Below are 13,603 nucleotides of genomic sequence, written 5' to 3'. Positions count from 1 at the left end.
ATCCCTCTGCGCATGCCCAACCTCAAACGCGCCTTTCGCAGCGTGAAGCCTTAAAATCAGCCAAGTTGCTCCGAGAAACCCAAACGCAGGGCACTGGCCAGACACAGTCCAGGGTCCTCTCAAGGCACATGAGTTGTCTTGTTGGGCAGTATCACGGCTTTGCTAGCCGAAATGAGGTGCGCTGGCTGCGGGGACAATTGGTGGCGCACATGGGCGAATAGCAATTGTCGGGTAGCAAGTAGCACCGAAAGACGTTGTTGAGATTGAGAGGGTGCAGCTGCACGCTGCATGCATGCAGAGATAGTAGCAGCTATAGTCAAAAGCAAGCAGAGGGAAAGCAGGGCGGCGGGTGCGCGTGCGATGATGAAAGAACGGCTCACTAGCGGGCGGGTTCATGCGTCATGGCCTCGGGGAGCTTCGAGGTTTGGCCCAAGCTCCCTCAAGCTCGTGGACCCATGGTTTGTTGTGTGCAAACAATCTCTCAACAGATACTGCAGGCGCTTTGCCCGAAGGAGTGCAGAAGGGACTCTGACAGCGCAGAGGGTCGAGCTGGCGTGAAAGCGCGTGCTTGCTGTTCCCGCGTGAAGTACTTAGAATTGCCGTGCTGCAGTTTACCGCTGCTCGCGTCGGTACCACTTGCACTGCAGATCAGCGCCTCCCTCGACACATTCGCTGGCTGCGGGGAAACTACCACAACCCGTATCGAAGCTCCGCGCTCTACTCTACTCTAGACCCATCTCCCCAGGCCTCACCCGCCGCCCACTTGCCCTCCACCTTTCTCTATTCTTCACCGTCCACAAGATGGCACAACCACTGGAAGATGCGTACATCACGGTGAGCAATATGCAGGTAGTACCACGCACGCGAGCTAATCAATCGTGCAGCTTCTTATGAGCGATTCCTACCTACCAGGCGCAGTCGTTCTTGCAAACTCTCTGCGCGATGCCGGCACCACCAAGAAGCTTGCCGTGCTCGTCACGATGGAGACGCTTTCAGCTGATACCATTTCGGAGCTCAAGACGCTCTACGACTACCTGATTCCCGTGGAGCGCATACGGAATGCCAATCCTGCAAACCTCTATGTCATGGGGCGACCTGATTTGGCCTTTGCATTCACAAAGATTGCTCTGTGGAGACAGACTCAGTTCCGCAAGCTCGTGTACCTCGACGCAGACGTGGTAGCGCTGAGGGCGTTGGACGAGCTGTTCGACATCGAGGCGTCGTTTGCTGCCGCTCCAGATATTGGCTGGCCCGATGCTTTCAACAGCGGTGTCATGGTCATCAAGCCAGACATGGGCGAATACTGGGCACTGCAGACTATGGCAGCGACTGGTGACAGCTTCGATGGCGCAGACCAAGGCTTACTGAACCAGTACTTCGAACACCGTCCGTGGCAGCGATTGAAGTTTACCTACAACTGTACGCCAAATGCCGAGTACCAATGGGAGCCCGCATACCGCCACTACAAGCGCGACATCGCCGCGGTCCATTTCATCGGCAAGAACAAGCCCTGGATGGCCCAACATGCGGGTGGGAAGGGTGTCTATGGAGAACTGGTAGCGCGATGGTGGGCGGTGCATCAAAGGCATCTGCACAAGGCGAAGGGCCAACGAGCTGGTGAGGGAAAGAGCACTCTTGGTGACTCCATGCTTTCTTCCTCTACTCCTGCCCCTCTCGAAGCCTCCGCCGTTACGACTGAGCCTCCCATGACCGAATTTGAAGATGAGATTCAGAATATTGACCAAGGTGTGATAGAACCAACCCCCACGGTCGAACAACGCAAGTTCTCTGCGCCCGAGATGCAGTGGGACGCCACCAAGTAGGCTCTTTCACACCGAGATACCTGGGTAACAACTGACAAGTCCAGGTTTGAGCCACCAGCGTCATCGAGACCCGAAGCTGCCAACTTCCCTACGCAAACGTATGCCTTCAGTGATAGCCGATCGCTCTTCAAGGCACCACGAGCCTATCCCGATGCGCCGCGAGACATGTGGTACCAGGTTCCAGAAACCAGGGACGCGCCCAAGCCCATCTTCCCATGGGAGCAAGAGGCGGATAGACCTAAGCCGACGCGTGTATTCGCCGACGATTTGTCACCACAGCCAACTCCCCAGGTAATGTCGCCGACACATGCTTTCTCGACCACACACTTCGACGACAGCGATAAAGTAGCCCCAGTGGCAGCGGAAAAGGTTAGGAATCTCCTCAACGATGTTATTTCGAGCTCTACTGACCAAGGCTGGCAGTCTTACCAGAACAACAGCGGCAACGCCTGGGATAATGTTCCGGGCATCGACAGCTATGTTCGTGCCATATCGGATCTGAGTGGAATACGGGGTAAGAACCAGTCGCTACAACAGACCACAGGCACGGACGACATCAGCTCGCCTATATTGGATCGCAAGCAACGCCGTGAGAGCTTAGTCCTCACCGACTTCCCGTCCGCAGTGGAGCGACCGAGTCTTCCTGTAACACCTGCGCCGGTTCGTCGTCCAATGTTCTGGGGCGAAGAGAGTAACCAGACAGGCGAGCTACCTTCTGCCACAGGAGTGCCGGATCAGACCGAATGGGTATGTTTACGATACACCTTTTCCTCTTTCAATCATGAGCTGACTTTGAACTTTTAAGAATCCGGAGGAGAAGCTTGACCAGTTACGGCGGTCATCCCTGATCGAATTCGAGCACCTGAAGAAAGACGAGCACCCAAACCCGCCGATGCGTGCACTTCCCGAGCATTCAATTGCCGGGGAGGAGAAGACAGGCACTTCGTTTGGACTTGATGGAGCGAACGATCAGGGCATTCCCGGATCTTTTCCAAGCGTTGTCGAGAAAGACTTTGCTAGCAGCGACCCTGCACCAGACGTGCGACCGAGTTCCAGTGATCGTTCCTTCGCACATGGGGACGAGAGCTCTGCGCCCCAGCACTACTCTCAGCAGGACTTTTCCTCTGGATCTTCCAGCACCTTCGGGCAGAACTTCTCAAGCTCCACATCGCAGGTGACGTCTACAGAACAGACCACCAGTCAATCTTCGCAGTCAGTCCAGGCTGGAGGCATGACTTTCACTGTCCCCGTCTTCGAGGACGGTGCTTCAGCTGAGGCGCAAGCCGCTGGGGATGATCTCAGTCCGACACAGAGTCGGACCTAGAACAAGATGATGAACGAATGATGGATATCAATGTTTGCGGTACCAATTTGTCGGTTATTGACCATGGACGATCTCTTGCTGCTAACGATGGAGGATACATGTTGCGATCTCAGTTTTACCCTTTCGTCTTGATACCTGTATGTTTCTTGTCTTTCGTTCGCGAGCCTTGTAGCATTTGCATCGTCACTGCATAGCGATCTGTTGGAGCTCATTATCCATACTTGCTTGCAGGGTTTGCTTCAAATTGTAAGATGTACAGGGTGATGGACTCACTTCAGTCAATGGAACTCTGACCACCTTGGAGCCTACATTGACGCTAGGTCTTCTAGTTTGCATATTTTCATCGTCATGTAGGCTGCAGGCCCGTTCAGACTCTTCCTTGAATGAGTTGGAATGCCAACGATGACTGAAGACCGGGGCATGCGCGAGAATATGCAGGGAACATTTCGTGCATGCTTCCCTAGGCAAGCTTGGGCCAGCTGATCCACTCGTCGGAAGCTTGACAGGCTTGACTTGACCGACGCTGTGGTTGGCGTTCGCGCGTTTGCCCTGTGCCCTCTCAATCATGCCCCGCTTGCCCCTCCCCACCCAATTTGCCCTTGGACGAGCACCTGCCCGATCCATCTCAGCCTGTAGACCGCGAATAAGCGCCACAGCCACTCATAGAAGCCTCTTCTGTCATCCACGAAGCTTCCACTTCTCGCCCTCACTTAGACTCGTCGCTACGCCTATCCGCTGCGACCAATACACGCCCGAAAGAATACCCAACGCCGCCTGGCCGTATCTGTACCACCCGTTCAACAAGATGGCACACCTCGACCCGTACTTCAAGCAGGTAGATGCCTTGCAGGGAAACTTTATTGAGAGGCTGAGGGAGGCGGTCGCTATTCCCAGTATCAGCTCCGAGGACCAAAGGAGACCTGATGTAGTCAAGGTACGGCATAAAGCCCCAAGAGATAGGCAGTCTAGTCTATGTTTTGGGCCAAGATACTGGATGCATATCTGAATGTATGACTGACTTAAACACAGATGGGCCACTGGTTGGCCGACCAGATCAAGGCACTCGGTGGTGAAGTTGAGCTCCGCGAGCTCGGAAAGCAGCCTGGTCGCGAGCACCTTGACCTCCCACCGTGCCTTCTTGGACGCTACGGAAACGACCCAAAGAAACTCAACGTCCTCGTTTACGGTCACTACGATGTGCAGCCCGCGAACAAGTCCGACGGCTGGGCGACCGACCCCTTCACCCTGAGCATCGATGACAAGGACCGCATGTACGGACGCGGTAGCACAGATGACAAGGGTCCGGTTCTTGGCTGGTTGAACGCCATTGAGGCCCACCAGAAGGCCGGCGTAGAGCTACCAGTGAACCTGGTCATGTGCTTCGAGGGCATGGAAGAGAACGGATCAGAAGGTCTGGATGACACCATCCGCGCCGAGGCCAAGAAGTTCTTCAAGGACGTCGACGTTGTCTGTATCTCGGATAACTACTGGCTAGGAACTGAGAAGCCATGCTTGACATACGGTGTCCGCGGATGCAACTACTACCAAGTTGAGGTTTCTGGCCCTGGTCAAGATCTGCACTCCGGTGTCTACGGTGGAATGACACACGAGCCCATGACCGACTTGGTTCGCATCATGAACTCCTTCGTCGACCCCGATGGCAAGATCCTCATCAAGGGCGTTGACGATCTCGTCGCTCCCCTTACTGACGAGGAAGCCGCGCTTTACCCACCCATCGCCTTCACCATGGACGGTCTGAGGGAATCACTAGGTGGTGCAGTAACGATCCACGACAACAAGGAGGAAGCGTTGAAGCACAAGATGCGATACCCCTCATTATCGCTCCACGGTATTGAGGGTGCTTTCTACTCTGAGGGTGCAAAGACCGTTATCCCAGCAAAGGTTATTGGAAAGTTCTCCATTCGCACAGTACCCAACATGGAGATTGACCCAGTCACCAAGCTGGTTGAGAAGCACGTCAACGACGAGTTCGCTAAGCTGAAGTCGAAGAACACGATGAAGTTCAGCGTGGTACACTGCGGAAAGTGGTGGGTCGAGGACCCCAACCACCCCAACTACACGGCTGCTGCCAAGGCTGTCGAGCGTGTCTTTGGTGTGAAGCCAGACATGACTCGGGAGGGTGGTAGCATTCCTGTTACATTGACCTTCCAGGAAGAGCTTGGCAAGAACGTCTTGTTGCTGCCAATGGGTAGCTCGACTGATGCTGCTCACTCGATCAACGAGAAGCTGGACAAGAGGAACTACATCGAGGGCACCAAGCTGCTAGGAGCCTACTTGCACTACGTTGCAGGAGAGATGAAGCGCGAGTAGAATGCCGCACCATGAGTAACATCGTCGGTCTTGTTCCCGTAAATACTTAGATGGTTTGCTACCAACAAGAAATAAATACCCATTCAGCAGTGTGCTCCTCGGTCGACCCCGGCTTAATGACGTGACAGGCTCATATCGTGCATTTCCATCGATCTCTTAGGATTATGACAAGTCGCACAACGTTAAAATGTTGTCATGCGCACTGTACCCTGACTATGCGCCGGCGGTAGTCTGGGGGTGGAAGATGGGATCCCGCCCAGCTTTGACCACCCCGGCGCGGAACAACTAAAAAAGTTCGGCATCGCTCCACCAGGAACGGCCAGCACCGTGCCAACGCGTGCACCACAGCAGGCACGCCAACCCACACACCCAATTCCACAATGTCAACATGTAAATCCCTCCTCCGAGCCTGTCCCTCGCAACGGACCACGCCGTCGCTCCTGCCTCTCACGCAATGCCGCTTCGAATCCACAACCCGGCGACACAGAAAACTGCTCGCACTCCCCGAAGCCCCATCATACACACCCGACCGCTCTGCGCCCACACTGGTCTTCAACCCGCCGTCCTCGGCGCCAAACGTCTACCACACCCCGCTCAAGTTCCTGCCCAAGGAAGATAAGCGGAGACAGTTATACGCTGCCGCCCAACAATACGCAACCAAACTCGCGCACACACGCCAATCCTCACCCATTGCCGCACCCGGCACACCGCTCAGCACAGAAGGTTTCTTGCCTCCACGCCCTTCTGCGTCCCTGCCTGCGCCGCTCCGGAAGCCGTACGAGAAGACGTACCATCTCAACGAGGCGGACATTGCCGAGATCAGGAGACTGAGGAGTGCGGATCCGGATACGTGGACTAGAGTTAAGCTGGCGGAGAAGTTTGGCTGTAGTCAATTCTTTGTGGGCATGGTGGCTAAGAACGAGGCGAAGGCGGAGAGGGTGGAGAAGGAACATGAGGCTGCGAGGAGGAAGTGGGGCACAAGGAGACGGGAGGCTAGGGAAGATCGGGGGAGGAGGAAGGTGCTTTGGGGGAGGGACGCTTAAATGGATGTTGTTTCTGGGGCTATTTGGGTGGCTCTTGTATGATCTTAGCTTAGATGGCTTGGAGCCTGGGTTGTTGGGTTACGGAAATGACGGGGATGTGGTATACGATATGTGTAAAGAGCAAAGGAATATTCGTAGTCTGGTATATCATACTACCGATTTGAAACACATACTGATCAGAGCTGTTTTTGAATCATGGTCTAGAGGGTATCATCCCAAGCTGTTGCAAACGCCAGACTGCTTCATGAAATACCACGCATCACCTTCCACCCTCTCTTTCCATCTCAATCCCCTTCCCTACCCTGAAAACAAATCCTTCGCCGTCTCTCGCGCCCACACCAACCCTCCAGCACTCAAATCGGCCGCGACTAACCACTTCCCATCGCTGCACTCTCTCCTTCTCAGCATCTTCCACACTAATCGCCGGAGCGAACTTGAGCACATCTACCCGCCGAACTGCTAATCTTGTAACTGGGGAGCCCTGTGGCCACGATGTAGGCAACGACGGCCGGTACGATGACAGCGTGGTAGATTGCGATGTCAGTATTGTAGCGCAGGAGAGTAGCTTGCCCAGTTTCGCAACGCTGGTGGTAAGCTGTATGGATGCCGTCGCGAGGGTATTCGAGGAGCTAGATACGGTAGTACTGGTATTTCGTATCGACCAGACGAACGCATCGATGTCTTCGAGGATGATGGAGTGGATGCGACGGTGCATACTCTTGTGTTGAGGATTATCATTGAGAAGGTATTCTGGTAGCGAATCGAGTGTCGCTAGGAAAGAAGGCCAGGACTGTGGGCGGAAGATGTGGAGGTGTGGTAGTGCAGCCTTGATTACGGATTTCATGTCGGATTTGAGGACGTCATTGATTTCCTTTTCCGTGGCGACAAGGCTGGTTTTGAAAAGGCTGGACATGACTTCTACTAGTCGAGGGATGCTGAAGTGGTGCAGTGGGTCGAATAGTATGACGGCTGCTTCTTGGCCATAGAGAGGGGCGGAAGAGCAGCTGGGAGGGAGGATGGCGTGGGCGATGATGAGGTAGATGAGTGAGGTTTTTCCGGCTCCTGAGGCGTGATGGGTTGGCGGTGGAGACATTATTTCGAGGATTGGCGAAGATGAGTTTAGCATTAGGCGGTCGATTTCTGGTATGTTGAAATGAGAGGGTTGGGCGGTGTTTGTGTTGTTGGCTCTGTCAGATGAGTATCAATTTGTGAGTCGCGAGAGTAAGAAGTGAGAGAATAGATTAGGTGAGTTGTGAAGAATGAACGTACATTCCATCTTCCTGCACCATAAACTCACGTAGAGACTTGAACAGCTGTATTTTCGTTAACGCTACTCACCTCGTGCATGGAGCGTGTGTCGATATGACATACCGAGCTCAGGTCCTCGACCTCAACTTCCATCAACAACTTCTCCCCCAACCTCTTCGCCCCATCACCGTTCATTTCCATCTCCCATGCAGATCACCCCTTGATCCTTCCCAGACCTTTCCAAGCACGACCCTACTCTTTCAATATATCTTCCTTCGCGCAATGGCGCCACCAATCTCCACAATCCCGGTAACCGACTTGGAAGCCTCGATCAATACTCTGCCGTCGGGAAAACGACGGAATCCACCGGTCAATCTGAGCGACTGCGCGCTAAAGGAACTCGTGCAGTATAAATGCAACGTAGAGGCGCCGAAGAAGAAGGGCGGTGTGCCGCAAATTATATGCGAGCCGCTGGTTCACTTGCTAAGAAAGTGAGTGTTGGTGGAGTGAGGTGGAAGGCACGAGGTCTTGGCATTGTGACCAGGAACTGGGAGTTGGTGTTATCAGGTTGAGCGCATGGCTAATGAGATTATAGGTGTTCAGGAGGTTTGACTGTGGAGACTACGGCGTGGGAGGAGTGGAAGGCGAAACAGGAAGGTGCGATGGTCGAGCGATGAGATCAAGTCACCACCCACTGCCTCACACAACATCGTACTTTGGGTGGCGGTTTACACAGGAGGCATGATTATTATACATGTATTTTCAACTATGAGATCTTGCTAAGGATTCCAGGAGTAAATCCAATCTAGATATGAACTCGATGGGATGAATAATGAGTTCGCATTGACCAAACTTTGTGTAGCCTTCAGCTACGCTGTGTGGGAGAGCGAGTAGACTATAGTACAACTTGCAACGAAAAAAATAGACAATCAACGCCGCCTTAATGCCTAAAACGTATCTCGAAGCCCCGCGGCCGAAATGCAGATACCCAAACGCCTCGCTATCAAAATGCTAGTAAAACGACTTTTTCTGAAGGTGTCGCCGCCATTGACCGGCTGTGACGAACTATGAGACGCCCGTCGCGGATTTCCTCCAGTACTTTTGGTCGTAGTTGACGTGCACGCCTTCTTCCAGATTGACGTTACGATCGGCGGTGGGCTGCCGTATTGGAGCGTCTTGATGCGCGTTGTAGTCATCGTCGTCTTCGTCCATTTGAGCTTGCCGCCGCTCTTCTTCCTTCTCTCGCTGGTTCTCTTCATCTAGCAGGTCTGTCATGGCGGCTTGCCACAGTTGGTCGCTCTCTTTCATGCGCCTACTGCGCTTCCGTTTGCCAACATTCTGCTTCTGCACGCCCGCCTTTTGCGCCGCCATGAGTTTTCGCAGACTCTGCTCAGCAAGAATGCCCTCTTCTGTCGCCTTCTCCCTGATTTTGCGCGGGTCATTCTCGCGTTTTGTGAAGACGGGCGTCGCTGTGTATGTGTGTTTCGACGGGAACCCGGGGAAGTGTTTTGGTATGTATGGACGCGTTTCTTTGTCCGCCTTGCCGGAGAGTCCAGGACCTAGCAAGGACTCGGTGTCGGGCGGCGGAGCTTCTGGAGGCGCGGGGGGTGCAAAGTAGGGCTGTAAGACAGACGGCGGAATCTCGCCTGTATCGAAATGTTGTTCGAGGGGCGCAGAGCCGCGAAGGCCGGCGGATGTGAGGGCATAGATCCAGTCGTGCGCGACCGTTTCGGTGCGTCGCGAGCTGATCATAGACGTGCGTACTTGTGTTAGGAAGTTGGTCATGTCTGTGACGGGTCAGTCTGGAAAACTGCAGTGGGCACTCGCGGCCAGTCTCTGTCGCAAGGTGAAGCCATACAGGAATCAACCAGCGCCCGGAACTCCTCCAACGCGTCCGGACGCGCGCTCTCGAAACCGATGCCTTTACATTGGATGGCTATTGCGCGCCGCAGCTGCTGGTCGAAAAAGTCTTTGCTCTCGCCAAAGACATCGTGCTCGGCGCTGATGGGGTCGGCAATGTGCTGGACCGGCTGCGTGTGGTGCAGCGCCCGTACGACTTGTCGCTTCTTGGGGTGCGGCTCTCCGTACGTCGGCGCATGGTCCGCATCATGTGCCCGCTTCATGCCTGCGATTGCGCCCTCGCTGCTGGCGCTGGGGGATAGTATGATGCCTGGCATATGCTGCTCGTTGTCGCGGATCCGGTGGGAGGGTACGCCGTGGGAGCAGGTTGCGCACGCGATGGTGGTTCCGGGGACGTCTCTATCGGTGGGTAAGGGCGCAGACGGGAGTGAGAGGGCGCATCGGTTGCGAAAGGGTGCCCTCGCGATGGGAGCGGACGTGCAGGCGCGTATTGTTTCTTATTCGATGGTATTGTTCCTTTCACCTGCCTGCTGCCGTTGTTCTTCAGTTGGGTCGGGAGCTTCCAAGGCGCGGGACGCTAGGACGCCTGCCTTACGTCAGCAGCACTGCGTTCTCCCGTCGAACCACCACACCTTCAGAGAGCCGCCGACGACATCCACCAGCTCCCGCAAACCGCACCCGCGCCTCAAAACTCTCCGCTCTCCCGAATCCAACTCCGCAATGGCTGTCAAACCGATCACCGGCGTAGGTGCTGCCATTGAGTGCCGTGGGCCGTAGTGCGCTGGACGCTAATGACTGGACTGCAGATGCTCCGACGACAGGTCGTGCTCGACCTCTCTGTCGCTATGGGTGCGTAAGAATCGGGCAGTGCATGTCTGCTATTTTCGGGGCTCAAAGAGCTCTGTAGCAATGCGCGCGTCAGCTTTGGACATTGGCTAACAGCAGTCACAGGTCTTGGCCTCACTGCCGGCTACGGCTGGTGGTACGGTACGTGAATCAGTCACAGGCGATGCGACTGCGCTTCCTATCCTCGGAAATCTTTGTCACGCCCATACTTACTATCCAAGGCTACCACGTCCCTGCCGTCCGTCACCGTGACGCCTTCTACCAGAAGCTCGAAGACGAGCGCGCATCATCTCTCGGCCAGAAATAAGCGACTGCCCTTCGCGAATCGACATCTCCTTTGTATCGACAGGTCACGAAAGCATAGAATGGGCATAGCTGGGGATCAGATGTATCATAGGTGGGGGGATCTCTCGACAGCAAGCCAAATCAGACTCCGTCAAACGACCCCACGTATGCGTCCTCACGTGTAATGTGCTTTGTGACTACGGCTATCCATACAAATACCCAGTCTCGTCGCTCTTAAACAGTGCTACTTGTTTGTGAAATGACGGCTCCACGCGCTCACAGTCGTCGATATGATTGCTCGAACATGTGATTCTTACGCGGGCCGCTTCATTGGACTTGGGCGTTCTGCACGTCAGAAAATGGCCGTAAAGTTTAGGCTTTTCCAGAATACGATGTGATCCGCATTTACCCATGCCTAACACGAGTCTGATAAACTTGCAGAAGGTTATCGGGCGGGCTTGAACTTCGTCATATGCCTAAGATTTACAACCCATCGAAAGGCGTTGTTCGTCGGATCCGCGGCGGCATCATTTCGCTCCTTCCACGCGAAGCCTTCACATCGTGGCAGGTAAGGCGGTCTTGAACAATCATCTAGAGTGAATACGCAGTCTCAGGGGCATAGAGAAAGGGGGCCATCGAGCGTTCTCATGTATTCCCGAGGCATAGAGGAGACGTGCAGAGTGATGACAAGGCTGTTGATTTGGGTGAAGTACGTGACGATGAAGATCATCCCGATATCGAATTGGGTGCAACCCATTCAAGGGAAAAGCTGAACACTTATCTTCGCAGTACAATTACCAAAGAGAAAGCTAAGAAGTCTGCGTTGCCTTAACAAGCTACAGCCTCAAGATCTCAAGGCAAAGTAGACTTCAGGGCCTTTGTCCGGTTTTCCCCTTGAAGGGGTGTGTGGTGCGCTGTCTTCTCAAAGCAACGGTTGCGCAGGGATGATAACAAAAAAATAAACATAGACGGTTGTTCGCGATCGATGGACGTGAGCTGAGGGTAAGCGCACGGACTCATCGTGAGAGTTGCTCCGCTCTTGGAGTGTGGTTGCGAGCATCCACATAGCCCGAAGATACCATTCTGTTCATGTGCTTCACGGAATTCCGCCAGTCGCAAAGACTGTGTAGAATGCCCCGAAGCAGTAAAGAAAGGCACCTGGCCGTGTTTAAGTTCGATGCAATTCCGATGCATCGATGATGGTGGTTACAAGTCGTCTCACTAAGCGTGCACGAAACTGTTGATAGGCCGTTGTGACGTATCAGGCCAATGACGGAACGCTGGGGATCACGAGGCGCGACGCGACACGTTGTATGCTAGATTGTTTCTTCATCACGAACGCAAGAATTTGAACGCAAGAAAGGCCGAAGTTGAACTGCAAGACAAAGCAGCGGTGGGGGGAGCAGAAACGTGTCAAACGCTGGATGCTATTGGCTGGCGTCCGGCTTCATTGTTCCCTGGCGATCATGCCCAATCCATGGGACTGACATGGGACTGCAGGGGGGCTTTCCGCCAAGGATCGACGCGAACCAGAGACGGAAGGGGCAGTGGCGGAGCAAGCGAAACTTGTGTGAGAGAAGGTGGCCTCTTCAATGGGTAGGCGATGGACAGGCAGCTCTAGATGCGGAGATGTCAAGAAAAAGCAGTGTCAGGGATGGAGGGCGTATGAGGGAGGGCAAGGTGACTGCTTTGACAGCGGCGTTGTTGGTTCGGAACGGGGTGGAGGCCCATAGTCCTGTGCCATAGCGTCCGGCGCTTTAGTGCGAGATGTGGATAACTAGTCCTTCACCATCTTTTAGGGCAACGGGTGGCCGATCACCAGCGACCTGGAGGACGAGTACGAGGACGTCAACTTTGACAGCTTTCAGTGGCGATGGTATATGGAGGCTTCTATACTCATCTTGATATTCATACACATGGAGAATGAAGAATTGTGCGATTGGCATCTTGCATCCACGGGGCTGCCATGTGTCCTTGATAGGGAAAATGGACGAGATGATTTGAATTGAAGGCGTTATTGCCCTGATCACCGCCTGGCGCAGATGACAGCTAAAGCGGCTAGTGAGCGATGGTAGTGGAAAAAGCAGCGGAACCCTCGCAGGGCATCAGGCAGATGGCATGGCGCCATCCAAGCCACAGGGCTTCCTGACGTTTGGGATGAAACCGAAGAGTCGTCGATACGCACACCAGGCGCTGCACCGTAGAGCTGCCACAGGGCTCAAACACAATACAGAGCAAGACGACGAACGACTGCAAGATGAGAGCGACGCTTAGACCGGCCGAGCGGGGAGGAGGGAAGACGAGCAGAGCACATGGTTCGTCCTGCCACCAGAAGTGCGGAAGATTTGGCGGGTCCCAGCCAAGCGCTAGTGCCGTTCATTCGACGAACCTGTGAGACCTAGTCGTCGACAGAGATGGGGGGCGCAACAGGCACCCGCTGGATCCGTCGCTGGCCATGGGAGCAGCTTGATATACATGAATCAGACATGCAGCACGTCGTCAGCGCAGCAAGTCGTCGTGCGCATGCCTCGACAGCTGTTCCTTTGCACTGGGGGCATGACCCAGGCGGACCGGGGCAGGAGCGTTAGAGGGCCTACCAATTGCAGGCTAGCGGATAATCCCTGCAGTTTGGACGAGGTAGGTGCGACGGGCGCGATTGCTGCACCTGGGCTGCGACGCACGCCCATTCTGTCGCCTTTCGCAATCTTCCTCGCTCACCCACCCACCAAACACGTCTGCCTTTGCATCTTAGTATTTCCTGTTGCGACGACATCTTCACTGCGATAGCTGTATCCTGTTCCCATGGACACGTCGTCCTGAGCCCTGCAGCTGCATCATTTAGG

At 54.6% G+C, this 13,603-nt stretch overlaps 5 protein-coding genes across 5 annotated transcripts; 3 read left to right on the top strand and 2 right to left on the bottom strand.

The window, feature by feature from the left end:
• Positions 1 to 801: 801 nt before the first annotated feature.
• Positions 802 to 3,147, top strand: J4E83_003288 (uncharacterized protein; the record flags this gene model as incomplete). The annotated part of the gene is made up of 4 exons (XM_049330225.1): positions 802 to 834; positions 885 to 1,819; positions 1,868 to 2,570; positions 2,629 to 3,147. 4 exons carry the CDS (start codon positions 802 to 804, stop codon positions 3,145 to 3,147), a joined length of 2,190 nt encoding a protein of 729 aa, XP_049190721.1.
• An 805-nt stretch (positions 3,148 to 3,952) lies between these two features.
• On the top strand, positions 3,953 to 5,478 carry DUG1 (Cys-Gly metallodipeptidase; the record flags this gene model as incomplete). The annotated part of the gene is made up of 2 exons (XM_049330224.1): positions 3,953 to 4,081; positions 4,177 to 5,478. 2 exons carry the CDS (start codon positions 3,953 to 3,955, stop codon positions 5,476 to 5,478), a joined length of 1,431 nt encoding a protein of 476 aa, XP_049190720.1.
• Positions 5,479 to 5,858: 380 nt separating this feature from the next.
• Positions 5,859 to 6,521, top strand: J4E83_003286 (uncharacterized protein; the record flags this gene model as incomplete). The annotated part of the gene is made up of 1 exon (XM_049330223.1): positions 5,859 to 6,521. The coding sequence occupies one exon, from the start codon at positions 5,859 to 5,861 to the stop codon at positions 6,519 to 6,521; it is 663 nt and encodes a 220-aa protein (XP_049190719.1).
• A 259-nt stretch (positions 6,522 to 6,780) lies between these two features.
• Positions 6,781 to 7,434, bottom strand: J4E83_003285 (uncharacterized protein; the record flags this gene model as incomplete). Its single annotated transcript, XM_049330222.1, has 1 exon — positions 6,781 to 7,434. The coding sequence occupies one exon, from the start codon at positions 7,432 to 7,434 to the stop codon at positions 6,781 to 6,783; it is 654 nt and encodes a 217-aa protein (XP_049190718.1).
• Positions 7,435 to 8,834: 1,400 nt separating this feature from the next.
• J4E83_003284 (uncharacterized protein) lies at positions 8,835 to 9,946 on the bottom strand (the record flags this gene model as incomplete). The annotated part of the gene is made up of 2 exons (XM_049330221.1): positions 8,835 to 9,556; positions 9,628 to 9,946. 2 exons carry the CDS (start codon positions 9,944 to 9,946, stop codon positions 8,835 to 8,837), a joined length of 1,041 nt encoding a protein of 346 aa, XP_049190717.1.
• Between the last annotated feature and the right edge of the window lie 3,657 nt (positions 9,947 to 13,603).

The sequence above is a fragment of the Alternaria metachromatica genome (genome assembly GCF_023757995.1).
Source record: "Alternaria metachromatica strain BMP 0045 chromosome Unknown scaffold_5, whole genome shotgun sequence".
NCBI classification, from domain to species: domain Eukaryota; kingdom Fungi; phylum Ascomycota; class Dothideomycetes; order Pleosporales; family Pleosporaceae; genus Alternaria; species Alternaria metachromatica.
Note: the sequence above shows the minus strand (reverse complement) of the source record. Positions and strands in the feature narration are given on the sequence as shown.